A 27,974-nucleotide genomic window follows, 5' to 3' on the forward strand; every position below is an offset into this window, starting at 1 on the left:
TCATTTGCTCAGATAGACTTATTCCTCAATAGCAAATGTCTTATACCACTTCCAGCTTCACATTCAGATGATACAGTTCTGATATCTATGTATCTTGTGTTTCTGTGTTCAGTCCTGGTTCCTCTTTGCAACAAGCCCTCATCTGCAATGATAAGTAATCAAATGTTCATTTTCTAACTAAAATCAGATAAATTATATTTGTTCCAAAGTTGTATGACAGGTCTGGTATTCATATCTTTCCATAACAGTTTGTCACATTTAAAATGTAGTACAGTGCCCAGCATATAATGGGTACTGTATGAATGAAAGCTATCATCATGATGGGGATAATAATAACAGCTAACATTTATACAGTGCTTATTATGTGCCAGTCAGTGATAAGTGCTTTTAAAAACATCTATCTCACGGGGTTGTCTTGATATGCAATGTGTATTGCAAACCTTAAAGCCACATATAAATGCCAGCTATTATTATTATTCTTGCTCCTTTTTCCTTTCCCACAGGGGATTGCTGGTTCCTGGCTGCCATTGCCTGTCTGACCCTGAATGAGCGACTACTTTTCCGAGTTATCCCCCATGATCAGACTTTCACTGAAAACTATGCTGGGATCTTCCATTTCCAGGTGAGACACCAGACCTTTGAGAGGGGATAAATGGGGAAGATGTCATGAGGCATATTGACTATTGGATTTGAAGTCAGGAAACCGAGAGTAACATCCTAGCTTGGCTGCTTACCACAGATATAACTCTGGGCAATCCAATTAACCCCTCTGGACCTCAGTATCTTCATCTGTCTTATTTTTCACTATAATTTATATTTACAATGGTTTGCATAATATTGCTAAATAGCTAGACACATGATAAGTGTTTACTATGATATCTCTGTCTCTCTCTCACACTCTCACTAGCTAACTAGCTATATATCTACCAACCTAATTATCCTTCTATCCATCCATCCATCCATCCAGCTACCTATCTGCCTATCATCTATCTATTTAATATGTACCTATCACATATCTTTCTACCCATCCATCATCTACCTGTCTGCTGTCTGTTTATCCACATATCTAACCACTTATCTGCCTGCTTACCTAGCTATCTCTCTCCATATCATCTCCCTATTTATATGCCTATCATCTATTTTCCTACATGCCTATCTGCTTATCTAATTCATCTATCCATCCATTCATTAATCTACCTAATCATCCATCTACCTATCTATCTGCTTATCTACCTATCAAACCATCCATTACTTGTCTACTTACCTGCCCATCCATCCATCCATTCATCCATTCATCCATCTATCTATCTATCTATCTATCTATCTATCTATCTATCTATCTATCTATCTGTCTGTCTATCCATCCATCTATCCTTCTACCTATCTCTCAATCTATCTATCCATCCATCCATCTATCTGTCTATCTATCTATCTCTCTATATGTCTCTGTCTATCTATCCATCCATCCATCTATCTATCTATCCGTCTGTCTGTCTGCCTTTCTGTCTATCTATCTATCTAAAATGAGGGGGGAAACACTGCACTAGAATTCCTTGTCTAGCATTCTCCACAAGACAAAGAAGGAAAATAGATATGGGCAAACTCTTCCTATTGGTGAGAGGGGGAGGGCAGAGAGAGGAAGAAGGTGGGAGAACAGGTGTCTGTCTCTGCCCAGCCTATGGTCTTTTTTATTGTTGGAAAGTTAAACTCCACCATGTGCTCCAGATGGAGCAGGAAGGAGACATCCTGTGTAATGACAGGTCAGTCTATTTTAGCTTCTCCAGCTGCTGGGACTCTGTTGAAGCTTATGGCCCTTCCCAAATATCTTCCAAAACCCATTTAACTATGTTTAACCCTCCAGAGAATCTGCGGGGGGTCACACTCCAGCTGTCTTTGCATTTCATATTAAAATTGGGTGTATACTAAGTTCATAGTTTACTTAAAAGCCTTTTGCTGGCATTGGTGCTTTATGAAACATGAATATGAAGTATGAATAAATAATCACTCTCTTGATCAATTAAACCAAAGTAATTCTTTAACATTTGTGAGAAATGTCCATATCTCATCAAGATGTATTAGATAAGTCAAGATTATTGAAGGCAGGAATATGGGTCCATAATAGGTTTAAGGCTGCAAGGAACCTCAGAGGTCATCAAATGTGATGACCCCCTTATTTGATAGTTACAATTCCTTTTTCTTTTTAACCTCTACCTTCTGTCTTAGAATCAATACTGTGTATGGGTTCCAAGGCAGAAATGCAATGAGCTAGGCAATAGGGGTTAAGTGACTTGCCCAAGGTCATTAAGCCAGGAGTGTCTGAGGCCAGATCAGAACCAAGGACCTTCCATCTCTAGGCCTGGCTCTCAATCCACTGAGCCACTCAGCTGCCCCCAATTCACTTCCTTTTTAAAAAAAAAAATAATTATTTTTAATTAACAAGTATTTGTTTTCTCTCCTTCCCTTTCGTACCCTCATATGAAAAGAAAAAGAAAACCATGTAACAAATATACATAATTAAGCAAAGCAAATTTTCGCATTGGCTATATCCCAAACTGTCTCATTCTGGATCTTGAGATCATCACCTCTCTGGCTGAAGGTGGGTAGCCCTTGAGAATTCTCATTGCATTGATCAGAGTTTTCAAATGCCTTAGATTTACAATTCTAGGCCTTCTACCTGGAGCAGATCCATCTTCAATCAGTCAGTCAGTCAGTCAGCTAACATTTATTAAGCACCTACTCTTTGCCAGAACTTAAATGAAGTACTAGGGACACAAAGAGAAGCAAAAAATAGTCTATTCAGTTCCAAAAGACTCATGATAAAAAAAAAAATGCTCTCCACCTCCAGAAAGAGAACAGATGAACTCTGAGTACAAACTGAAGTATAGTTTTCTAACTTACTTGTTTTGGAGTTTTTTGTGATATGGCCAACATGGAAATTCAGTGTGCATGATTTCACATGTATAATTGACACCATATTGCTTGCCTTCACAGTGGGTGGAGGAGGAACAGGAGAAAGGAAGAGAATTCAAAACTTGAAATATTTTTTAAAAGAATGTTAAGGTCTCGGCAGGCCAGGGTGGGAAGGAAAGAATAGAATTTAAGACTAAAAATTCTTTTTAAAATGTTGGAAACTGTTCTTACATATAATTTGGGGGAAAGGAAAATAAATTTTTTAAAAAGAAAAGAATGTTAAGGGGCAGTGAGGTAGCTCAGGTTTAAATTTGGTCTCAGATATTGTTTAGCTTATGTGACCTTGGGCAAGTCACTTAACCCCCACTGCTTAGCTCTTACCACTCTTCTATCTTGGAACCAATACTTAGTATTGATTATAAGATGGAAGGTAATTTTTTTCAAAGAATATTAAAAATAAATAAATAATATTTTTTTAAAGGAAAAAAGTATTCTCTTATACTCTTCATATTCCCATTACCCTGGCTGGTAGAAACAGAAAATTAACTATTTTCTCACCTAAATTTGCCTTTCTGTTTTCAAAATATATTTTATTTATTTTGTTAAATAATTCTCAATTAGATGTAAATTTTTTTTAATTAATAAAAAAATTTTTTTTAGTTTTAAATGATATCCCTCTCTCCAGCCCCTCCTCCACCACTTAAGAAGGCAAATGATATATCAATTATACACGTCAAACCATACAAAGCACACTTCCATATTGGCCATGTTACAAAAGAAGGCATACACATGTACCAACAAGAAAAACAAAGGAGTTTTTTAAAAAGCATGCTTCAATCTGCACTCAGATTTCATAGTTCTCTCTTTGGAAGTTGATAGCATTTTTCATCATGGATCTTTTGGTATCATCTTGGATCATCATATTGATCAGAGTTATCTTAGCCCTTCAAATTTGGACAATATTAGAATTTGATAACCAGAGTGTTTAGCCTCTTAATCCAAACTTTCTCCCCTGAACTGAAAAGGATCTATTGAGGAGTATGATGGTAACTGTTTAACCACCAGCTCTTTAGAAGAAAAAAGTACTCACGACTTGTTTTTAAGTTTAACCTGAATTATTATTATTTTCTCCCTCAATTTCTCAACTTCAGACAATCAATAACATAAGAAATCAAGCCCCGACTTTGTAGCATTTTCTGATTTCTGAAATATAAATGATCACATGGAAAATGTATCAAGTATATGTGTATGTATGTATATCTGTTCTAGCTACGCAAATGCTATCTCCCATGCTTCTTTGTATCTCCAACATGCCTGACATGGTTCCTTGCAGATAATGGAATGCCATAAATACCTGTTAAATTAATGAGTGAATGAATGAATAAACTGCAAACAGACATATTATTCAGGACAGCATTTCATTATATTAATGGTAACTCAAGTATCTCTGGAAATCAGCACAGTTCTAGGCTAGCTCTGGGGTTGGGAGGTTTAGCCTCAAGTCTAGAAGACTTCCAAATTGGTTCTGAAACTGCCTGAGGGTCTCAGGTCTATACTAGAACAGGTCAAAGATCAAACTAGATATTCATTTCACAGACTGACCTAGAACCAAAGCGGCCTCTAGGAAGAGCTTGTTGGATTATGAAGGCTGCTTGATACTTTGCTTCTTACCATTTGGCTCCCAGAAAAACTTGACATGGATTCCAGCTCTTGGCCTCTGAACTCACCATTTGGACCTTCCAAATTTCAAAAGGTCATAGCCATCTCTAATATTCCCCCTGCTAAAAGCAGGAAGAATAAATAAAATGGAGAAAGAAGCAACAGCAAGGTCTGTGTTCTTGGTTCACGTGGCCCCAATGGCGAGCTCAAGGCATCTTTCTCCTTCTGAGCAGATTCCCTGCTTCTTCCCCTGAACACAGCCAGGCAGTAATGAGAAACAAGAGACTTGCTTTGGCTGGTTGGGGTCTTTAGAATGTACCCCAGGACCAGTTCCACAGCCAATCAAAGAAGGCTCCTCTTTATAACACGCTTAGCAGACGAGACAATTATACAAATGCCTGCATGGGTTCCAAATACAGAAATAAAGCCCTTCCATTCCAAGTCATCAAGCCTTTCTAGGAGCAGGTTCTCCAGCCTCTTCCATATGAAGTTAGTATCAACCAAGCCCGCTCACCAGCCCCAATTCCAGAGAAAAGAGCCTTGCAAATCATTAAGTGCTATAGAAAAATTAGCTATGATTAGAAAAGGATTTAACGCTAAGCCTTTTGTATCTGTAATGGACATTTTTAAAAATTATAATACTCTTCATTTAAATTATTTGTTTAGGGGGCAACTGGGTAGCTCAGTGGATTGAGAGCCAGGCGTAGAGATGGGAGGTCCTAGGTTCAAATCTGGCCTCAGACACTTCCCAGCTGTGTGACCCTGGGCAAGTCACTTGACCCCCATTGCCTAGCCCTTACCACTCTTTTACCTTAGAGCCAATAAATAGTATTGACTCCAAGACAGAAGGTGAGGGTTTTTAAGATAGATAGATAGATAGATAGATAGATAGATAGATAGATAGATAAATAAATGAAATTCTTTGTTTAATATGGTTATTATAGCCACCACATTCTCTCTCTCCCTGTCTCCTTCTCTTCATTTTAAATCTGTTTTCCTTACAGAAAAAAGGAAATCAGCCTCAATTATTGCCTGTCCCTAGCTAGGAGAGCTTTTCTGTGCTCTAATGAATAGAACCTTCCAACAATCCAACCAATCCCTATTGACTCAAGGCCTGGGTATCTCTAATCCCCTTTTTTCGTAGTAAATCTGTGATTCCATTGAGCTAGGGAGTCTCCATTGTGGACATTCCCTCAAGGGGGCACCTGCTCTGCATCTTAAAGTCTTAAAGAGTTGGGGGAGGAAGGGGTCGAATTCAGTCCAATTCAAAGATATTTAGTAAATAGCTACTCTGGACCCAGTACTATGTGAGGCATTGTAGATGATGCAAAGGAGGTAAAATGTAATTCCCCTCCAGGATATTATAGTTCATTTGGGAAGGCAAGATGATGAACATAAAACTTACTGTTCAGTCATGTCCAACTCTTCATGACCCAGCGGGCAACAATACTCTTCATAGAATTATCTTGGCAAGGATACTGGAATGGTTTACCATTTCCTTCTCTGTGGATTAAAGCAAACAGAATTTAAGTGACTTGTCCAGGGTCACACCACTAGTAAGTATCTGAGGTTGGATTTGAACTCAGGTATTCCTGACTCTAAGGCCACTTAGCTGCCTCACATGAAACTTAAGACAAAGAAAAACTAATTTATTTGAATCTAAGTAATCATGGTCAAAGATAATTTAGGATTGCTGAACGAGGGGCCATGTTTATCAAGGGTCCTGAGGCTGATGCTGACATCTCTAGTTGTCTCTCATGTCTGTAACACCCTCCCTCCTCCTCTCTATTGACCTTCCTGGCTTCCTTTAAATCCTAACTAAAATCTTATGTTCTAGGGGAAGCCTTCTTAACCCCTCTTAATCCCACTGTCTTTTCTCTTTTAATTATTTCCTATTGATCTTGTAAATGACGTTAGTATATATTTATGGGCAGATTGTAAGCTCCTTGAGGGCAGGGACTGGCTTTTGCTTCTTTTTGTTTCCCTAGCACTTAGCAGAGTGCCTGGTACATAGTAAGCATTTAACAAATTTTTATTGATTAATTACTGATGGACTGATGTTTCCCTTTAGTTCTGGCGCTATGGAGACTGGGTAGATGTGGTTATTGATGACTGCCTCCCAACCTATAACAACCAGCTGGTCTTCACCAAATCCAACCATCGCAATGAATTTTGGAGTGCTCTGCTGGAGAAGGCCTATGCAAAGTAAGAGGAGCTGGGTTATAGAAACCACCTCAGGCCCCAGAACACAGGCCTCTTTGGGGTGTGGTAGTGTGTGTGTGAGTGTGTGAGAGACAGAGACAGAGAATGAGAGAGACAGAGAGGCAGAGACAGAGAGGGAGGGAGGAAGAGAAAGAGGAAAGAAGGAGAGAGGGGGAGAGAGAGAAACAGAGACAGAGAGACAGAGATAGAGAAACAGAGAGAGCAAAGAGAGAGGGAGAGGGAGAGGGAGATAGGCAGAGACAGAGAGACAAAGACAGAGACAGAGAGACAGAGAATGAGAGAGGCAGAGACAGGGATAGAGAGGGAGGGAGGAAGAGAAAGAAAGAAGAAAGAAGGAAAGAGGGGGAGAGAGAAAAACAAAGACAGAGAAACAGAGAGAGCAGAGAGAGAGAGGAAGAGGGAGATAGAGACAGAGGCAAAGAGAGGCAAAGACAGAGAGACAGAGAATGCAACTGTGAAACTGAGGATCATCTCATAAATGAAACCAAGCTTAAATGAAAAGAAAAGAAAATATACCTCCCTCTGTGCAGGGGGTTGGGTGGAAGGATTTTGTATATGAAATACTGAATATGTGATCAGACTTGGTTGTCATTTTAGTTTTGTTGAACTGTCTGTCTCCTTTTTCCTTTAAGCATTTCTTTCATTTTATTTTTTACAACTCTCTGGGATGGGAAAGGAAAAGGGATAGATTTATAAATGAAGATGTTTGGGGGTTTTTTTAAATTTTTTAAACCCTTACCTTCCATCTTAGAATCAATACTGTGTCTTGATTTTAAAGCAGAAGAGCAGTTAGGGCTAGACAATGGTGTTTAAATGACTTTTCCAGGGTCACACAGCTAAGAAGTGTCTGAGGCTAGATTTGAATCTAGAATCCATCTCTAGAGCTGGCTCTCAATTCACTGAGCTACCTTAGCTGCCTCCTGAAATGAAGATGTTTTTAAAACAAAATATATTGAGGCAGCTAGATGGCTCAATGGATAGAGTGCCAGGCCTGGAATTAAGAGAACTTAAAACTTAAAGAACAAAAATGTCAATAAAAATAATAAAAAGTAAAGCCTATCCAGGCTGCATACCGATTTATGTTTTAAAAATTCTCTAATAGAAGTAAAGTCTTTACCTATTGACCCTATGGATTCCCATAGCAACTTTGTGCCATTTCTACAGTGCCCCAGGCTTGGACCAGTGAAAGCTTTCGCTGGAGCTTGAAAGTCAGAGATCCCCTTGGCTCCAACTCATGTGAGCCATGAACCTTGGGGGAGCCATGTGGGTCACCTTACCCTAGAACTTTGTGCTGTTAAATCTTCCCTCCTATTTTCCCCAAGGCTCCATGGCTCTTACGAAGCCCTGAAAGGTGGTAACACCACAGAAGCGATGGAAGACTTCACTGGAGGAGTGACAGAGTTCTTCGAGATCAGGGATGCTCCCAGAGACATGTACAAGATCATGAAGAAAGCTATTGAGAGGGGTTCCCTCATGGGCTGCTCCATTGATGTGAGTCCAAGGGCGTCCAGGTGGGCAAAGCCCATTGGTAAATGGATAGCCACAGGATGCCTTCACTGGGGATAGCATTCCATCTGTCCATTCATAAATCACTCAATAAGGGCAAGCAGGAACTGTCCCTGCCCATGGACAGCCAGAGAATTCCTTTCTGATTGTGGGTACACTCCTAATCCTGAGTTTGAACAGGCAGTCCAAATAATTGAGAATTCTCTGGATTTGAACCTTTCATAAGAGTTTTCCACCAGGCCTACTTGCAGTGGGGATAAAGTTGACCTCTTCATGGGAAGTTTTCATGTTCTCGTAGCCATATGGACATCCATCTCCTTGAAGGAAAAAAAAAAGCGTCCAGGTCATTTGTTTGGTGTCTTATAGTGTTACCTATTCCCAATGGCCAAATAGGAAATAAGAAGACCAATAAAAAGGCAGCATACTACTTTGTCTAAAGCCAGGATCCTTAATCTTGTGTATGTGTGTTCTGAACCTTTTAGGGGTTTGGTCTCAGATTCGTATTTCAAAATGCATAAAATACATAGCATTACCAAGAGAACTAATTATGCTGAAATAGTTACTGAAATAGAAAAAAATCTGTGACATTATTATGGCTAATGGAAGTTCTAATAATGTTAATAATTTCAAAATAATGGTGAACATAAGCGATATTTAGGGGGACAGCTAGCCAGGCCTAGCGATGGGAGGTCCTGGGCTCAAATCTAGCCTCAGATACTTCCCAGTTGTGTGACCCTGGGCAAGTCACTGAACCCCCATTGTCTAGCCTTTACCTCTCTTCTGCCTTGGAACCAATGCCCAGTATTAATTCTAAGATGGAAGGTGAGGGTTATTTAAAAAGTAATATTTAGAGATATCTTCAACATTTGTGATGTGATATGAAAATGTAATTTCAATTGGTGACAAAATCATCAGTACAGCAAATACTACCATAATGCACTGCTAATGTTCAAATGAAAGGAATGTCCAATTTCAATTAGAGGTTAGTGAAAATAAAGATGTAATATTTTTTCCAATCAAGTTCCTAAAACTCCTGAAATAATATTCTTTGGGAGTTCCCCCCCCAATCCCAAATTAAGACCACCTGTTCTAGAGGGAAGGCAAGAATACCTTTTTACATGTGGAATGAATGGTCAAGGCTTATTAGTTTCACTTCCCCTCCTCTTTTGAACAAAAAAATAAAGTGGAATTCCAGTCCTCACCACAACTCCTAAATGTGTCATTCTTGTCACTCCTATTTGACATCCTTCTCTGGGCTAGGCATCTTCCCCTCCTCTCTGGGATTTACCTGAATGGGCATCATTTCAATCTAGTATCCTGAGGTCAGTGGGACCAAAAATTGCAATTCCTCATCCCACACCAGATAAGAACAGAATTCTCTCTACATTTTTTCCCTTCATGACTTTATTTCCATCTTTTTCCCACCTTTCACTCTTAGAGCTTTTATTTTCCTCTTTTTCCTCATCTGAGTTTGCTTCTGTCCTTAATGAATTCCTTGTTTCCTTTCTGTCCTCTCCCTTTCCCCCCATTCTTCTTTCACTCTCCCATCTTCCTCCTTACCTGTCCTCAGGATGGTACAAACATGACCTATGGGACCTCTCCTGGTTGTAGCATGAGGGAGCTGATTGATAGAATGGTGAAGAATTTGGATCGCTCCCATCTGAGGGACTCAGATCTAGATCCGAGAGGCACAGATGACAGGCCAACCCGGGTTTGTATGCCTGAGAGGATGAGTCATCCCTTCCCTTTTGACAATACTGACAGCTTCTCGTGTCTTCAGGATCCCTTTTGGTACCCAGCTCCAGTCTTTTCTTTGTGTGATGCTAAACATTCAGACAACTGCTGGAGGCTTTAGAATGCACTTAACTGGGAATGCCTTGGGCTGGGAGTCAGGATCCCTCAGTTCTAATCTTAACTGCTCATAACTAACAATGTGTGTGGCTTCAGGCAGATCACTCCCTGTCTTTGAGCCCAGGAAAAAAGAAAGTTTCCAAGTCATTAGTTTGGTCATTTATTATGATACCTCATAGCCAGGCATTCTACCACTCAGTTACCCACCAGGACTCACAGGTGGGGTGAATAAAAATTAGGTAGGTCAGTGAAAAGGCAGAATACTATTCTATCCTGCTCAAAAGAATCATGGGCCTCTTTGGCAACTTGGTGAAGCCTATGGTCCCCTATTCAGAATATCATTTTTATATGTATAAAATTAAAGAAAAGGAATTTCTAAGGAAACCAATTATATTAAAATATGAACAATCGGGCTACCGTAATATATCTGGTAGCAGCTCTAATAGCTTCAGTCATTTCCAAGTAATGATGAGGATAAGGTTCCTCTTTTCTTTGGTGAATGGGTGGGCCAAATGGAGAGGCATGATAATGTGCTACATTGAAGTCGAGAAGACTTGGGTTCAAATTTCAAACTGATCCTAACCATATGTCCTTGGGTAAGTCATTTCTTGCCTTTAGATCTCAGATTTCTTCTTTCTACAGTAAAGAGATGGGACTAGAAGAGGGAAATGATTAGATGGAAAGGAAGCATGATAGAATGGGAAGAATGCCAGAGTTTAAGAATTTGAGCTCGACCTTTGAGCCTTGGCAAATCACTTAACCTCTCTGAGTCTGTTTCCTTATAAGTGGGGAAAGGAATTATGCATTTGACAAGTTTATAGTGAAGATCAAATATAATATTTTTATATTTAAACATGCATTAGTACTTTATTGTCATCATCATTATCTCTAGCCCTTCTGAAATATTCATGATTCCATGACATTCTAGGCTCTGAAGAAAGGTAGCAGGTTGATATAAGCCCCAGAAAAGTTTTTCTGACCCTTTCAGATAATGAGTCCAGAAAGTTTCTACATTACTAAGAAACAAGTAGAATTGCAGATGAGATATTTTCATCTCTCTGCCTCACAGTCAGGGTGCCATAGTATTATGGTCTGAGATATGGAAGGACCTCAGAGGTCAAATAGTCCAATCCTCCCACTTCACAGATGAAGAAACTGAGATCCAAGGAGGTTAGAGTCAAGAGAATTCAGGCTGCTGCTCTGTCTAGAGATAGAACCTAATTCCCAAGTTGTGCTCAAGGTTTACTTCACTTCTGAACAACTAAATTCCATTTGCTTTAATCTCTCACAGATGTGCCTCCTTTCTCATCCCATGAATTTTGTTGTCTTTTTTAAGTTATCATTTGTTGAGTTGTCTGACTCTTTATGACCCTATTTAGGGTTTTCTTGGCAAAGATACTGAAGTGGTTTGCCATTTCCAGCTCATTTTCACAGATGAGGAAACTGAGGTCAATAGGGTTAAGGGACTTGTTTAGGGTCATACAGTTAGAAAGTGTCTGAGACTGGATTTGCACTCAGGTCATCCTAACTCTAGCTCTGGCCCTCTATCCACTGCACCACCTACCTACTCATCCCATGAATTAGAGGACTAAAAATGAGAGAATCTTCATCTTACCCAATTCTCACAGGGTTACAAGTCTTAGCATTTGTCTGTGGCCTATGAGGAGGGGAGCAAGGAAAAGTCTAAATAAGAGAAAGGTTCATATTCCAGAAATCCTGTGCTGATCCATATTTCTTCTGCTAGCATTGCCAGATGGACTAGAGCTGTGTTGGCGGACATAGCACACATGCCAGAGGGAACTGCTCTCCTCCCCCTCTCCACCACGCCTGAGGATATTTCTCACATCACCCACCCCTTTGCTCAGCATCCCAATGGGGATACTTCCTCCCTCCCCTATCTGGGGTAAAGGGAAAGCTCACAAGTGGTGTGAGGGTTGTAATTTGGGTACTCGGTCTCCAAAAGATTTGCCATCACTGGGCTAGAGTCTTTCTCTGGGAGAGAGCCAAAAATCCTAGATCTAGAGCTGAAAATTATCTCAGAGTCCATCTAATCCAACCCCTTCATTTTATAGATGAGGAAACTGAGGTCCATGGAGGTTAAATGATTTTTCCTACATCACATAAGGTACTAAGTTAAAAGGGAATTTAAACCAAGGCTCTCTAACTTGAGAGACAAAGTTCTTTCTACTGCACTGAAAATTATCAGACAACTAAGAAGAAATTGAGGTGTTATCGTAAATAGAACACTAGGCTTTGGATCAGGAAAACTCAAATATTTCCTTCAGTACTAGCTATGAGATCCTGGCCAAGTCACTTAACTCTATTTGCCTCAAATTTCCTCATTTGTCAAATGAACTGGAAAAGGAAATGGCAAATCATTCCAGTATCTTTGCCAAGAAAACCCCAAATCAGGTCACAGAGAATGAGATATGACTGAAAAATGACTTAAAAAGAGGAGCTAGGATATTGGATGCTAAAAGGGTATCAATGACTCCCTGAGTTTCTGTGTGCCCCACTCTCTATTGACTAATCCATACTCCTGTCAGTTCTCCTTTATGTACCAAATGTAGCAAATGGGAGAAGCTGTCCCCAGAGCACCAGGTATGGCTCTTCCCCAGCATGACTGTGCATGATCTCATTCCCGCCTGGGAAAGTGTCCTGGGATTCTTCCAACAATTCTCGAATCTGAAAGATCTGGGGGGTTGGAATGATGACCAAGGCAGGATGGGGGGAAAGGAGAGGTGTAGGCAAAGAAAGCAGAGCTTAAGCTTTTCCATTTATCATTACCTAGGAATGGTAAACCTCAATGAGCTGCCCTTAGGGATGGGGAAGGAAGAATGAGAGAGAGAAAGAGAGACAGAGAGAGACAGAGAGAGACAGAGAAAAAGAGAGAGAGAGAGAGAGAGAGACAGAGACAGAGACAGAGACAGAGACAGAGACAGAGACAGAGACAGAGACAGAGACAGAGACAGAGAGACAGAGAGAAGGAAAAGAAGGGAAAGGAAAGGAAAGGAAGGGAAGGGAAGAGAAGAGAAGAGAAGGGAAGGGAAAGGAAGGGAAGGGAAGGGATGGGAAAAACCTGGGTTCAAATCCCATGTCTAACATGTACTAATTATATGACCCATGGTAAGTCACAGCCTCTCAGTGCCTTAGGCAATCATGACTATGAGGTGCAAAGAAGGTAGAGGGAATTACTATCTCTGGGATGTCCCTATACCAGTAAAATCCCAAGTCCATCTCCTCTTCCTATCCCCCACTCCTATGTAGGCAGGAAAGAGGAGTCTCAGGTAGAGGCCATGGAAGATGTGGGATTGATAAAGGGGATGAGGGCTTGGCTATAGGCATCAGAGGGGCTCTGGAGAGTCCTGGCAACAAGAGTCCCAAGATTCTAGACCTCAGGTCCTCTTGGAGGCATTGTTGTACCTCGTAGGGAAAGAAGCTACTTGCAGATGAGCCAGGTGAAGGAAAGCATGTGGGAACTTTCCTGAACAACTCCTGGTGTTGTTACTGACAGCCTGTCTGGTTTGGGCTCCACAGACAATTGTTCCTGTACAGTATGAGACACGAATGGCCTGTGGGCTGGTCAAAGGTCATGCATATTCAGTCACCGGACTAGAGGAGGTAAGCACATAATAATAATTATTATTATAACAATAATAATTAACATTTGTAACAGGGAGGCAACTAGATGGTACAGTGGATGGAGTATCAGAGCTGGAGTTGGGAAGACCCTAGTTCAAATCCAGCTGCAGATACTAACAGTATGACCCTGGTTAAGTGAATTAACCTTCATTTACCTTAATCCACTAGAGAAGGAAATGACAAAATTATGCCAGTATCTTTGCCAAGAAAACTCCAAATGGGATCACACAGAGTCAAACACAGTGAACAACAGCATACAATTAGATTTGCAAAAGTATTTTACATGCTATCTCATCTGATCCTCACAACAACCCTGTGAGGTAGATGCAATTATTATCCCATGTTACATGTTACAGATAAAGAAACTGAGCTTACAAGGTAACTTGCTTAGGGTCATAGAGCTAGTAAGTGTCTAAGGCAAGATTTGAACTCAGGTTTTACTGACTCCAAATCCAGTACTCTATCTACTGCTTCTGTTAGCTGTTGGCCTGCCATAAACTGGTCAGGCTGAACCATAGTCAGTGCTGAGAAAAACAAAACAAAACTGGGTTTGGGAAAATAATTTGAGTCATTTTTCTTATAAAGATATGAGATAAAAAGTCAGGACCAAAATGCTTATACATAGTGTTAGAAAATTTTTAGAGGAAAACTGGTTTTTTTACCTCTTCTGAAAATGTGGTGATTTGTTAAGAGGTAGTTAGAACCTAGAAAAGGAACCATGTAGAGTATTTGACTGGTCTGGACCCAGGAGGCCAGGGTTCTAATTCCACTTCCTGCCAAGTCTAGCTATGTGACAATGGAAGAGTCACTAGATTCTTTGGGCCTCAGTTTCCCCTTCTTTAAAGTGAGGGGCTTGGACTTTTAAATGCCATTTCAGTTCCTTACAATTCTGAAATAATCTCATCCATCAGCATATGGTATTGGGAATTTTTACAGTTATGCAGATAGACTCACATTTCTGGATGATGATACTTTGGGGAATAACTTGAGTTGAAAATCCATCTTTTGTATTAATGTCTGTTTTTCAGTTCCTGTATTAGTTTGTAAGGTTGATGGTACAATTTCATTCTATAGAATGCTGAACAAATGATTCCTACTTTTTGATGTGGTTTATAAATTAGCAAAATAAATAAAAATTGTAAGGATTGCAGGAAAAAAAAGGTCAGGACCAGATCTCCCTGTGCCTAGTCATCTGCGCTTTTTTGGCATGATAATAGGGTCACCTAGGAAACAGAGACTTGGTGGGGCAGCTACTTCATGCAAGGGGAATCTAGCCTATAAAATTCACTTGTAAAACTTAAATTGAATTTTATTTTTTAATTAGCAGACATTTATTTTCTCTCTCTACCATTCCCCCAATTGAAAAGGAAAAGAAAAAACCCTCTTACAACAAACATGCCTACTTGAGCAAAACAAATTCCTACATTATCTCATTCTCTATCTTGAATCTATCACTTCTATGTCAAGAAGTAGGCAACATAATTTATCATTGGTCCTTTGGAGTCATGGTTGTTTCTTTGTTCAGGGTTCTTAAGCCTTTCAAAGTAATTTGTCTTTCTAGTGTTATTGTTATTGTATAAGTTGATCTCTTGGTTCTGCTCGCTTCACTCTGAATCAGTTCATAAAAGTTTTCCCATGTTTCTCAGACAGGATTCATTTAATCACTTTTTGCAGTATAATTATTCCAATTACATTCATATTCCACTCTTGGTTTAATAATTTCCCAATTGATGGCCACCTTTCTCAATTTCTAGTTCCTTGTCACTACAAAAGAGCTACTATGAATATTTTCTTCTTTCTTTGTTCTCTTTGGGAGAAAGGTCTTAGAAATTACTTTCTAAGATGCTAACCTCTACTCCTTTGCAGAAATAAGGGAGCCACAAGGCATGGAACAATGAATATATTGTCATATTTTTCCCCAATGTGCTCATTGCTTTTACTGATTTTTTTTCTCTTCCTCTTTTGCTTTATTTTTTAAAAAATCTTTGTTATAAGGGATGGCTCTCTGGAATAGGGTAAGATATAAGCAGGAAATTTAGGCAATATGAAAAGAAAAGCTGTCAATAAAAATTTTATTTAGAAAAAAAAGAAATTAGGGGCAGCTAGGTGGCTCAGTAGATAGAGAGCCAAGCCTGGAGTCAGGAGAGCCTGGGTTAAAAATCTGGCCTCAGACACGGAAGGAAGGAAGGAAGGAAGGAAGGAAGGAAGGAAGGAAGGAAGGAAGGAAGGAAGGAAGGAAGGAAGGAAGGAAGGAAGGAAGGAAGGAAGGAAGGAAGGAAGGAAGGAAGGAAGGAAAGAAGGAAGGAAGGAAGGAAGGAAGGAAGGAAGGAAGGAAGGAAGGAAGGAAGGAAGGAAGGAAGGAAGGAAGGAAGGAAAGAAGGAAGGAAGGAAGGAAGGAAGGAAGGAAGGAAGGAAGGAAGGAAGGAAGGAAGGAAGGAAGGAAGGAAGGAAGGAAGGAAGGAAGGAAGGAAGGAAGGAAGGAAGGAAGGAAGGAAGGAAGGAAGGAAGGAAGGGAAGGAAGGGAAGGAAGGAAGGAAGGGAAGGAAGGAAGGAAGGAAGGAAGGAAGGAAGGAAGGAAGGAAGGAAGGAAGGAAGGAAGGAAGGAAGGAACAGAGGGAGGGAGGAAGGGAAGAAGGGAGGAAGGAAAGAAGGGAGGGAGGGAGGAAGGAAAGGAGGAAGGGAGGAAGGGAGGAAGGAAGGAAGGGAGGAAGGGAGGAAGGAAGGAAGGAAGGAAGAAAGGGAGGGAGGGAGGGAGGAAGGAAGGAAGGAAGGAAGGAAGGAAGGAAGGAAGGAAGGAAGGAAGGAAGGAAGGAAGGAAGGAAGGAAGGAAGGAAGGAAGGAAGGAAGGAAGGAAGGAAGGAAGGAAGGAAGGAAGGAAGGAAGGAGAAAAGGAGGGAAGGTGGGAAGGAAGGAGGGAAGAATTACGGGCAGCTAGGTGGCTCAGTGGATAGAGAGCCAGGCCTAGAGTTGGGAGAACCTAGGTTTGGATCTGGCCTCTGACATTTCCTAGGTGTATGACCCTGAGCAAGTCACTTCACCCCAATTGCCTAGTCTTTACTGCTCTTCTGCCTTGGAACTGATACTTGCATAGATTCTAAGACAGAAGGTAGTGGTTTGTTTGTTTGTTTGTTTGTTTGTTTGTTTTGTTTGTTTGTTTGTTTGTTTAAAGAAAGAAAGGAATTGTGGGGAAAATTACTTTGTAGAAGATTGAGAAATGGTGACATTCCTTCCTTCCCTCTCAAAGCTATAGTGTCTGCTCCTTCCAAACTCTATATCCTGAAAGAATGTGATAACAATATCACACATTTACACACACACCAGCCTGTTTGTTTCCTACAGTTATTCTGAAGTAGGATGCACAAGTTTCATCATTCAAACCCTGCCTTATAGATGAGGAAATGGAGTTTTAGAGGGTTTAAGTGTCTTGTTTGAGGTTTCATAATTAACAAGTAGGAAACTGAGGTGCAAACCCAGATCCTCCATCTCCAGATGCCAACTTCTTCCCACTGTATTATCTCAAAGGTTCATAACTGGATCACAATCATCTTCAATTTTTGCCTGGGTACTTTAAGCCAGTACAAAGCAGATTTCTGAGAGGGAAAAAGGGCAAACTCTTTGCTAAAAAGATGGGAGCTGGTTTCTTGCCTAGTACCTCGCTCCATTTGGGCATTTCATTAACAATTGTTCATCGATTGATTGCTTTTTGTCCAAGACAACATTCAAAGGAGAGAAGGTGAAGCTGGTACGACTGCGGAACCCCTGGGGTCAGGTGGAATGGAATGGCTCCTGGAGTGATGGGTAGGTGGGCAGAGACTCCAAGAAGGGAGACTTAAGGGGGTAGCTGTGGGTGTGGGAAAGGTTACAAGTTTATATTAACATCTATTATTTGACAGGTACTGTGCTAGGTGCTGGGGCTACAGTGACTAAAATGAAGATGTCTCAGTCAGTCATTAAATATTTATTAAGCACCTACTACATGCCAGGCACTGTGATAAAAACTGGCACTACAATGATTAAAATGAAACCCTTTCAGTCAATCACCAAATATTTATTAAGCACCTACTATGTGCCAGGTTCTGTGCTAAGCACTTTGTAAGTATTATCTCTTTTGATCCTCATGAGAATCCTGAGATATTACTATATATTATATATAATAATGTATATAATACCTCCCCTAGGAGAGAGGTACTATTATTATCCCCCTTATACAAGTAAGGAAACCAAGGCAGACAACAGTGAAGTGACCTACCCATGGTCATACAACTAGTCAATAGTTGAGGCCAAATTTGAACTCAAGTCTTCCTGACTCTAGGTCCATGTGGTGAACCACTTGGAACTGTGACAGCAAGGATTCTTGTTCAAGTATAGGTTGAACTAGGGGACAGCTAGGCAGTACAGTGAATAGAGTGCTAGGCCTGGAGTTGGGAGGACCTGCTTTCAAATTAGACCTCAGATTCTACCTAGCTGTGTGACCCTGGACAAATCACTTAACTCCAATTGCCTGGCCCTAAGGGCTCTTCTGTTTTAGAACTGATACTTAGACAGGAATCAAGGGTTTAAAAAAATACAGGTTTGATTAGATGTGTTCTACTTCTGCAATTCCATGATAGTGGGAGGTTATAGTGGGCAGCTTGACCACACTGGACCCCTGCTAGCTCTAGGAAGGTTGGATTTACAAGGATGCAGTCGTACTATCTCTGAGATCATTATTATGTGATAACCAAATGTCTGCTCTCCAGCTGGAAGGACTGGGTCCTGATTGACAAAGAAGAGAAATCTCGCTTGCAGCATCAGGTGACAGAAGATGGGGAGTTCTGGTGAGTCCAAGATCCACAAGGCCACAGCTATCTTGGGCTTGGGCCCAGAGCCCTGAGACAAATCCCAGAATGATAGCCTCAAATCTCAAGCCTCAGTTTCTCCAGAACCTTTGGCTACTAGTCAGTCTGGTTCTCTGCACCATTTTTCCCCTCAAAGCCCAGGATAGCACTAGGACAAGATTCTGAGGACAAATTGCCGGTTAACACTAATCACTGAGACCCAAATTGTTCTCAGAGCAACTGTGATACATCCCCCCAATTTCTTTTCTTTAACTTTCTTTTTTTTAATTTACTCATTACATTAAAGTTCCCAGCTATCTCCCTCCCCTCCTTGCACTAGTATATTTTGGTATAATTTGGTATAATTTGACTATCTATCTATCCATCCATTTATCTCTCCATCCATCTCTCTATCTCACTATCATCTATCCCTATCTCTCTCTGTACCTTTCTATCTCTCTACCATCTGTCTTTCTATCTATATCTTTCTTACCTAACTGTCTTATCTCTCTCTCTCTCTCTCTCTCTCTCTCTCTCTCTCTCTCTCTCTCTCTCTCTCTCTCTCTCTCTCCACTAACTCTGTCTTGCTTGTTTCTATTTCTTGGTCCTTTCTTTGGAGATGGATATTCAGAAGTTATTCTGCAAACAATATTTCTGTTACTCTGTATAATGTTCCTTGAGTCATTGGGAGACAGAGCTGAGGTAATGTCTTCATGTATGTTGCTGCCCTCTCAGATCCAGAGGTTGTGTTTCATGGCTGTTAGTGTCCATAACAACTTAATCTTGATCCCAACTTTGGGGGAAATAATCCACTATTTGACAATAAATGCTGGCAAACTGGAAAATAGTATGGCAGAGACTAGGCATGGACCAACATCTTCCACTATATACCAGGATAAAGTCAAAATAGATACTTGATCTAGAAATAAAGAGTGACACCAAAAACAAATTAGGGGAACATGAAAAAGTTTACCTGTCAGACTTGTGGATAAGAGAAGAATTTGTGACCAAACAAAACAGAGAAAACATTATAAAAAATGAAATAGAAAATTTTGATTACATTAAATTTAAAAGTGTGTGTACAAACAAAACCAATGCAACCAAGATCATAAGAGAAACAACAAATTTTGAAAAACATTTTATAGCAAGTCTCTGACAAAAGCTCTCAAAAATATGGAGTACTGAGTCAAATTTATAATAATACAAAACATCCCCACATTTAATGGTCAAAGGATGTGAACAACAGTTCTCAGAGAAAGAAATTAAAACTATCCATAGTCATATGAAAAAGTGCTCCAAATTATTGTTGATCAGAGAATTGCAAATGAAAATGATTCTGAGATATCAGCTCACACCTGTCAGATTGGCTACCAGAAGGTGTATTTGAATGCAGTGGTAGTGGAGGGAGAGGATGTACTCAGATGATGAGGTAGGATGAGCACCACTCCAGCACTGATCATATTCTCCTGAGCAGAACCACCTCATGATCATTTTGCATTTCACTACTAAGCCTTACTCTTCCATCAACCTCTCTTTCCTCATCTCCCCTCATTTCCCTCCACTCTCACCCTCCAAGGATGTCCTATGAAGATTTCATGTATAATTTCACAAAGCTTGAGATCTGCAACCTCACAGCTGATGCCCTGGAATCTGACAAGCTCCAGACCTGGACTGTGTCTGTGAATGAGGGACGATGGGTGCGGGGATGTTCTGCAGGAGGTTGCCGCAACTTTCCAGGTGAGGAAAGGAACTGTCAGGAGGAATGCTAGTTTCCCACGTAGTTCTGACTGTTAGACCTGCTGGAGGCTGATGAGCACAGAGATGAAAGCCTAGTTACCATGACAAATATTTATCTTTTTGGTACAGTGGAAAGCATGCTACCTCTTGAGTCAGAGGACTTGGATTCAAGTCCTGCCTCTGGTATTCACTGCCTAGGTGATCTTGGACCAGTCAGCTAGCCATCTTGGCTCTCAGTTTCCTCTCCTGTGACAGGAAGGGGTGGCTGGGTTTTGTAGTGGATAGGTTGATGGAACTAGACTCAGGAAAACCCAAGTTCAAATCCAGTCTCAGACATATGTGACCTCGGGTAAGTCACTGCACCCTGTTTGCCTAATTTCTCCATCTATAAAAAGAGCTAGAGAAGGAAATTACAAACCATTCCAGTATCTTTGCCAAGAAAACCCCAATTGGGATCAAAAAGAGTCAGCCATAACTCAAACAACTGAACAACAATAACATGAAAAGATTTGATTAGATAGCATCTAAAATCCCTTCCACCTCATATACTTCCTAGCTGTGTGACCCTAGACAAGTCACATTACCCAATTTTCCTCAAAAAATAAAATAAAATCCTTTTACTTCTGTCAGACCTGGCTGACAGGGGTCCATCCTGAAGCAAATGAGACAGAGAGATTGAGTCATGCAGCAAAGATTTATTGTGGAAAAGGAAAGGAGGGAGAGGAAAGGAGAGCAAGAGGAGAGCCCGCAATCTGTAGATAGCCAAAGGCCTCGACTGAGGTGAAGAAGGGGATGATATTTTATGGGGTGATGGTCTGGGATAAGGTAACCTGGATTGTCTCTATTGGGCAAAGTTGGAGTACTTGTGTCCAGATGATTGGATATCCCTAAGGGGGTTGTCTTTGGGAGTGGTTCCCAGGCTTGTCTAGTTCTTAGTATGGTACAGATGGTACAAGCCCAGAACATCAATCCATCATGGATTTGTCAGGTCACAGCATGGGAAGTAACAGTGCCCTATGAAGTGGAACTACTTGTTTTGTTCTGGAGTTCTAGCAGGTGCAGGGGAAGGAGGGGCTAAGGGGAAAGGAGGAGAGGAGGTTTTGGTCCTAGGATTTATCCTTACAACTTCTAGGTTTCTCTAAGCAGCAAGGTGGTATAGTAAATTATAGACTCAGAGTCAGGAAAACCTGAGTTCAAAGTCTGCCTCAGATGTTTATTAACTGTGTGATCCTGGGCAAGTCTTTTAACCTCTGGACCTCAGTTTCCCCATATGTAAAAGGGAGATATTAATAGTATCTGTCTCATATGGTTGCTGGGAGGAGCAAATTCAATTACAAAGCATTTTACAGTCCTTTACAAATCTTCAAAATGTTATATAGCTATATATATATTACACACATTATATATATATATAATGCTAGCTATTATTGAGATGATGGTGATTCTCTGTACCCTGTTAATGTTGAACTCCATCTGCCCTCACCAAGATATATTGAGAAACAATGTTGTGTAGGAAAAAGATCCTTGTACTTGAGAGTTGGGTGAGTTGCTGTTATTTAGTTGATTTTCAATTTCAATTCTACATGACCTCATTTGGGGTTTTATTGGCAGAAATACTGAAGTGGTTTGACATTTTCTTCTCCAGCTCATTTTACAGATGAGGAAATGGGGGCAAACAGGGTAAAGTAACTTATCCAGGATCACACAATTGGTACTTGGGGTTGGATTTAAACTCAGGTCTTCCTGACTCCAGGGCTATCACTTTATTCATTGCTTCATTTAGCTGGTAAAGATTGGCTTCAAATCCCATTTTTGACACTTAATTGGTACATAAACATGAACAGGCAAATCACTGAACTTCTGAGTCTCATTTTCCTCAGCTTTAAAAAGGGGATGAAAGGGGGCAGCTGGGTAGCTCAGTGGATTGAGAGCCAAGCCTAGAGATGGGAGGTCCTAGGTTCAAATCTGGCCTCAGACACTTCCCAGCTGTGTGACCCTGGGCAAGTCACTTGACCCCCATTGCCTAGCCCTTACCACTCTTCTGCCTTGGAGCCAATATACAGTATTGACTCCAAGATGGAAGGTAAGGGTTTAAAAAAAAAGGCGGGGGGGATGATAATGACACTGGCTTCATAGGGTTATTTTGAGGATCAGAAAATATATGAAAAGCACTTTGAAAACCTTAAGTAATAGTTCCCATCATCCTAAACCCTGATTGAATCTTTCTTTTTTTTTTCCTCCAGTAATATTTTATTGTATTTTTTCCCCAAATACATGTAGAAACAATTTTTAACATTTGTTTGCTAACACTTCACTGACTTTTGCAGAAAACTCTCCAAGGTTAGGGGGAAAGGTCACAGATTCTAGGGACTGGAGATGTGGTATCAGAGTGAAGTAGTATCAGAATACTAAGTTTTTCTTCTTGTTATTCTTAACCATTTACATTGTTAGTCATATATATTTCCTGGTTCCACTCACTTTCCTTGGCATAAGTTTGTTAGTCTTCCTTCCAATACTTCTTGATCTTCATAATCATTGTTTCTCCCATTTCACAATCAATAGGCATCTACTTTGTTTCCAAGTCTTTGCTACTCCAAAAAGTGGATGGCTCTCATTGTTACAAAATGTTTCCTTCATATCAAGTTGCTTAGAACTTCCTTTCTGCCTTCCCTGCAACCCCCAACCCCCAATTTCCACATCTTGCTCTAAACTTCTTTTCTTTGGGGCCAACAACAACACTAATAGTAATAATAGCATCGTGTATTAAAAATGTAAATTTGTGTGACACTATTTCGTGTTGTAATGACTGATGTACTCTGGCTTAGTGACTAGAGAGAGCTGCTACTAGTATAGGGACACACCTGAGGGTAACTAATTACAATGGAGATAGATGTACTTTGAGAGATACTAAGAGAGATGCTGCTACAGATAGAGGGATGCTGCTGTAGGGGAACGCTCTGGGGTCTGCCTATTGATGACTATTAATGGCTGATAGATCAATCTATTTTCTAACCTCCTCCTCCCTTCACTCCATCCCTTCTCCAACCCTCTCCCTCCCAGTTTCTTCTGAAGCTTGTGGCTTCACCCCTCCCCCCCATGAGTGGACTATGATATTTATGAGAAAAAAAAAAACTTCGTCCTTTCTTTTCTCAGGTAAGGGGTTTATTGGGATAACAGGACAAGGAAATTGAGGAAAAGGGGATTAGGGTTTCCCTAATCTATAATGAGGGAGAATTTGAGGGTTTGGGAAAGTAGTCCAGTCACAACTGTGACAGAGGGACAGTTAGAGAGATGGATGGAAGACAACTGTTTAAAATCTTCTTTCTTCTTCACAAAGCCACCAAGGCCTCTAAGCCTAATTTCAGAAGCCCCCCACTACCCAAGGGTCCTTCAGCCTGGGACAAAAGCTAATAAGATCAGTTCAGCTTCTTCCCCCTCAGCCTGCCACCAAGAAAAGTCTCTCCTTCAGCCTGGCTTTCCTCCAACTGTCTTTTCCTGGGAACATTCCATTTGGAACCTTCTTGATTGACAGATAGGTCCCCAGCCTTGGTTCTTGCATCTTGGCTTGTCCGGCAAAACCTCTCTCTCTTCATGTCTCTTCATGTCACAATCATTATAGTACTTGAAGATTTACAAAAGACTTACATACCTTTCACTTGATCCTCACAAGGCCCTGTGATTAAGATGCTGTTATCTCTATTTCATAGATGAGGAAACTGAGGCTGAGAGAGGGTCATACAGTTACCAAGCATTTGAGACAAGATTCAAACTGAAATTTTCCTGACATCAAGTCCAGTGCTCTACCTCCTATATCATCTAGCTGCCTCTACAGAATAAATCTAATCCTTCTTTCTTGTGATAGCCTCTCAGGATTATAATATAACTCTTATCTGGCCTTAGTCACTTACTAACTGTATGACTCCAAGTAGGATACTTAACCTCAGTTTTGTTATCTGTAAAATGGGGAAAATAATAGCACCTACCTTTTAAGGTTGTTGTGAGGATAAAACAAGAATCTATGTTAAGTACTTTGCAAACATCTACTCTCAACCCCACATTTTCTTCTTTAGGATTTCAGTTTCTTCAATTAATCCTTATCTGATACAATTTTGTTGAGGGAAGGGAAGGGACCAAGAATTTATTAAGTGCTCACTATATGCCAGAAACTATGCTAAGTGCTTTACAAATATTATCTCATTTGATCCTCACAAGAACCCTGGGAGGGAGGTGCTGTTATTTTCCCATTATATAGATAATGAAACTGAGGCAGAGGTTCCATGACATGCCCAGTTATATAAATGTCTGAGACCAGATTTAAACTCAAGAATTCCTAACTTCAGACCCAGCATTCTATCCACTCTGACACTTAGCAGCCTGAGGCTCTTCCCCATTCTGGCTTTCCAGCTTTTCAATGTCCTTCTATAAATCTGGTATCTGAAGTATATTCTGCCCCCATTAGATGCTGTCAATTCCCATGATCTTAAACCACTGAATTGAATGACTTTCTAGGGTGTGGATGAATCCCTATTTACAATAAGAAAACTGATGTTCATCAAGGTTAAATCACTTGTCAAACAATTACCTTTTAGTGAATTTGAACCCAAGCCACAAAAAAAAAGCTCTTTCAACTATCAATGGACCAAAGATATAATAAAACCATGTTAATTGCTCTCCCATAGTCTTTGACTTTCACAGTCAGTCAAGCAGAGGCCACACATAATGGGGTCCATATATTGGATGCAAGTGTGTACTCGTTAACAAACTCTCCTTCTATGAGATCATTCAGGTTTATAGCAAGGTCCCCTGGTTATGGGTCAGTGTCATTCTATTCCTACATTCACTGTTTTGCACAAAGGAACATGCAAGAAATACAACCTACTATACCCATCTAGGATATACTGATAAGGCATGAAAATGTCTCGATATAGTGACTGGAAAACTGTAAGCCAGCACCATTCCAACTTTGAGCTAGGACAGGCTACTTCTCAGTGAGGAAAATGCTAGAATGCCTTCCAGAGATGGTCCTCCCTTTTTTGGATGCCTCCAAAAGGGAGGGAACTTTGTAAGTGCCTCCATTAAGACAGTCAAGGCAGTTCATAATTCATTTCCCTGGACTTTTTCAAGATCACTTTTAACTTTTTTAAGACTTTTAACGAGTGTTTCCTTTGGGGGTTGGGGGTGTGGAACACAGACACTTTTTGGACCAATCCTCAGTATCGCTTGAAACTTCTGGAGGAAGATGATGACCCTGAAGACAATGAGGTTGTCTGCAGCTTCCTGGTGGCCCTGATGCAAAAGAATAGGAGGAAAGACAGAAAATTGGGAGCCAACCTCTTCACCATTGGCTTCGCCATCTATGAGGTACCAGCTCTGCCTGCTCCCTAACTTTATTATCTTCAACCCAAGAACCAGATTCCTGGAATTACCTGTCCCTTCCAGAGACTGAGCTTTTAATGGCTTAATGAATGACTTGGGAGTTTTCCAGAGGAATTCAATCTCTTGTTTTCCTGCTCCCTAGGGATTTGTTGGCAGTTCTGGGTAGCCAAGCCGTTTCATTTAGAGCAGGAGTTCTTAACTGTCATGGACCTTCCTGGTAGTCTGGCAAACCCTATAGACTCCTCACAATAAGGTTTTTAAATTTTTAAGATAAAATACATAGGGGGCAGGTAGGTGGTTTAGTGGTTTAAGAGCCAGGCCCAGAGAAGGGAGGTCCTGTGTTCAAATATGACCCCAGATATTTCCTAGCAGTGTGATCCTGGGCAAGTCACTTACCCCCAAATGCCTAGCCCTTACCACTCTTCTCTCTTGGAACCAATACACAGTATTGATTCTAAGACAGAAAGTAAGGGTTTAAAATTGATAAGTAAAATACATAGAATTACAAAGGAAATAAATTGTCATTAAATTGTTATGAAAATATATAAAAAAAAAAACCTTGATCCCCCACATAAGAAATCCTGATTTGGGGGATTTGCAATGAATAGTGAAGCCTGAGTGGTGAAAAATTGGAACTAGCCAATTGGTATGGATGTTTGCTTTGTTGTTCTGAATACAATCTCCCAGTCACCTAGTGTTTCTTCCCCAGGCTGATATCATGGAGCCTAAACATTTTTTTTCTCTGCTTTCTTTTTCAGGTGCCAAAAGAGGTATGGAAGTGGCATCAGGAGCAGCACTGTACCATGTTATTGAGGGTGCAGGGAGGGAACAAGTCTATGGAACCTTGAGAAGGTGGGGTTTGGTGCCAGAGAAGTAAAAAGACTTACCCTTCTCTACCTCATTCCCTCTTCAGGTCTTATTCTTGGTGTTTCCTCACACTTCTCCAGATATAGGCTAGCTTCTTGAACCTTTGACTATTAAGATGTCTCTTTGGTACTCTGGTGCATTCTGGAGATTTAGACAAACTCCCTATCCCTCCCCTGGATGTCTTTACTTCCATGAATGAGGGTGGATTGGGTAAAGATGGAAGAATGGAACAAAGAATGAAACAAACATTTATTAAGTACCTTCTATGTGCCAGGAATTATGCTAAATGTCTTACAAATATTATTTCTTAACCCTGGGAGGTAGGTGCTATTATGACCCCCCATTTTCCAGTTGAGGAAACAGCAGTAAAGTGACTGACCTAGCTAGTATGTGTATGAGGTCACATTCGAACTCAGATTCAGGTCGAGAATTTTATCTTATGCCACATAGGTGCCTCATGTGGGAAAGCAGTAATATTCTTTTCAATTCTCCCCCTATTCCGTTCTCTCAGGGCCTTTCATGGAAGTACACTATGAAAGTACACTTTCCTAATCTGGGATGATCAATCTAGAACTGGAAGGTACCTCAGAGGCCATTCTATTCCAACCTCCTCATTTTATAGATGAGAAAAATGAAGATTCAGAGAGGTTTAAGTGATTTGCCTAAAGTCCCACAGGTATTAGAGGCAGGATTTGAATCCAAGATTGGAGGGAGTGCTGCTTCCTTCCACTTGGACTTTCTTCCTCCTCTGCAGATGCATGGGAACAAACAGCACCTTCAAAAGGATTTCTTCTTGTACAACGCCTCCAAAGCTCGGAGTAAAACCTATATCAACATGCGTGAAGTATCCGAGCGCTTCCGCCTGCCCCCCAGTGAATATGTCATCGTCCCCTCCACCTACGATCCCCACCAGGAAGGAGAATTCATCCTTCGGGTCTTCTCTGAAAAGAGGAACCTCTCTGAGTGAGTACTAACTTTTCCCAACTGATCCTAGAAAATAGAATGTATTCATTGCCATTTTCAGGAATGTTTTCTAAGGGAAAAGGGGACACAAGAGTTCTGGGCATCCAGGGTGAAATATGGATATACACTGGAAGAGGGAAGGCAGCCAAGGTGACACCAGGAAGGATTCCATTCCAGAAGTCTTTCTTCCATTGTGCATGCAGATGTCATCCCCTGCCTCTGTCCTTCCCAGGGTTATATGCACCCCTTCTTTCCAGCAGTACCATGTCTAGGCTACTTTACCCAGTAGATTGCCAGTTGTCTGGTTGGCCCCAGCAGATATAGTTCACAGGTAGTCCAGGTCCTTTGCCCAAATATTGGAAACTATAGATTACTTTCATGAACAAAAGAAAGTACAGATCAATGAACTGGGGATGCGATTAA

General features: G+C 40.7%; 1 protein-coding gene across 4 annotated transcripts in view; it reads left to right on the forward strand.

Moving 5' to 3' along the window:
- Positions 1-27,974, forward strand: part of CAPN3 (calpain 3) — an 85,558-nt gene that overhangs the window by 40,046 nt on the left and 17,538 nt on the right. For 3 of the 4 annotated variants that reach the window (XM_056810331.1, XM_056810332.1, XM_056810334.1), the window contains exons 3-13: positions 504-622; positions 6,641-6,774; positions 8,115-8,283; positions 9,869-10,009; positions 13,687-13,770; positions 17,504-17,589; positions 18,531-18,608; positions 20,185-20,345; positions 25,537-25,706; positions 26,480-26,491; positions 27,343-27,551. In XM_056810331.1, the coding sequence (XP_056666309.1) occupies positions 504-622; positions 6,641-6,774; positions 8,115-8,283; positions 9,869-10,009; positions 13,687-13,770; positions 17,504-17,589; positions 18,531-18,608; positions 20,185-20,345; positions 25,537-25,706; positions 26,480-26,491; positions 27,343-27,551 (1,363 nt within the window). The other variant, XM_056810333.1, reaches the window with a different exon arrangement.

The sequence above is a fragment of the Monodelphis domestica genome, chromosome 1 (assembly GCF_027887165.1).
Source record: "Monodelphis domestica isolate mMonDom1 chromosome 1, mMonDom1.pri, whole genome shotgun sequence".
NCBI classification, from domain to species: Eukaryota; Metazoa; Chordata; class Mammalia; order Didelphimorphia; family Didelphidae; genus Monodelphis; species Monodelphis domestica.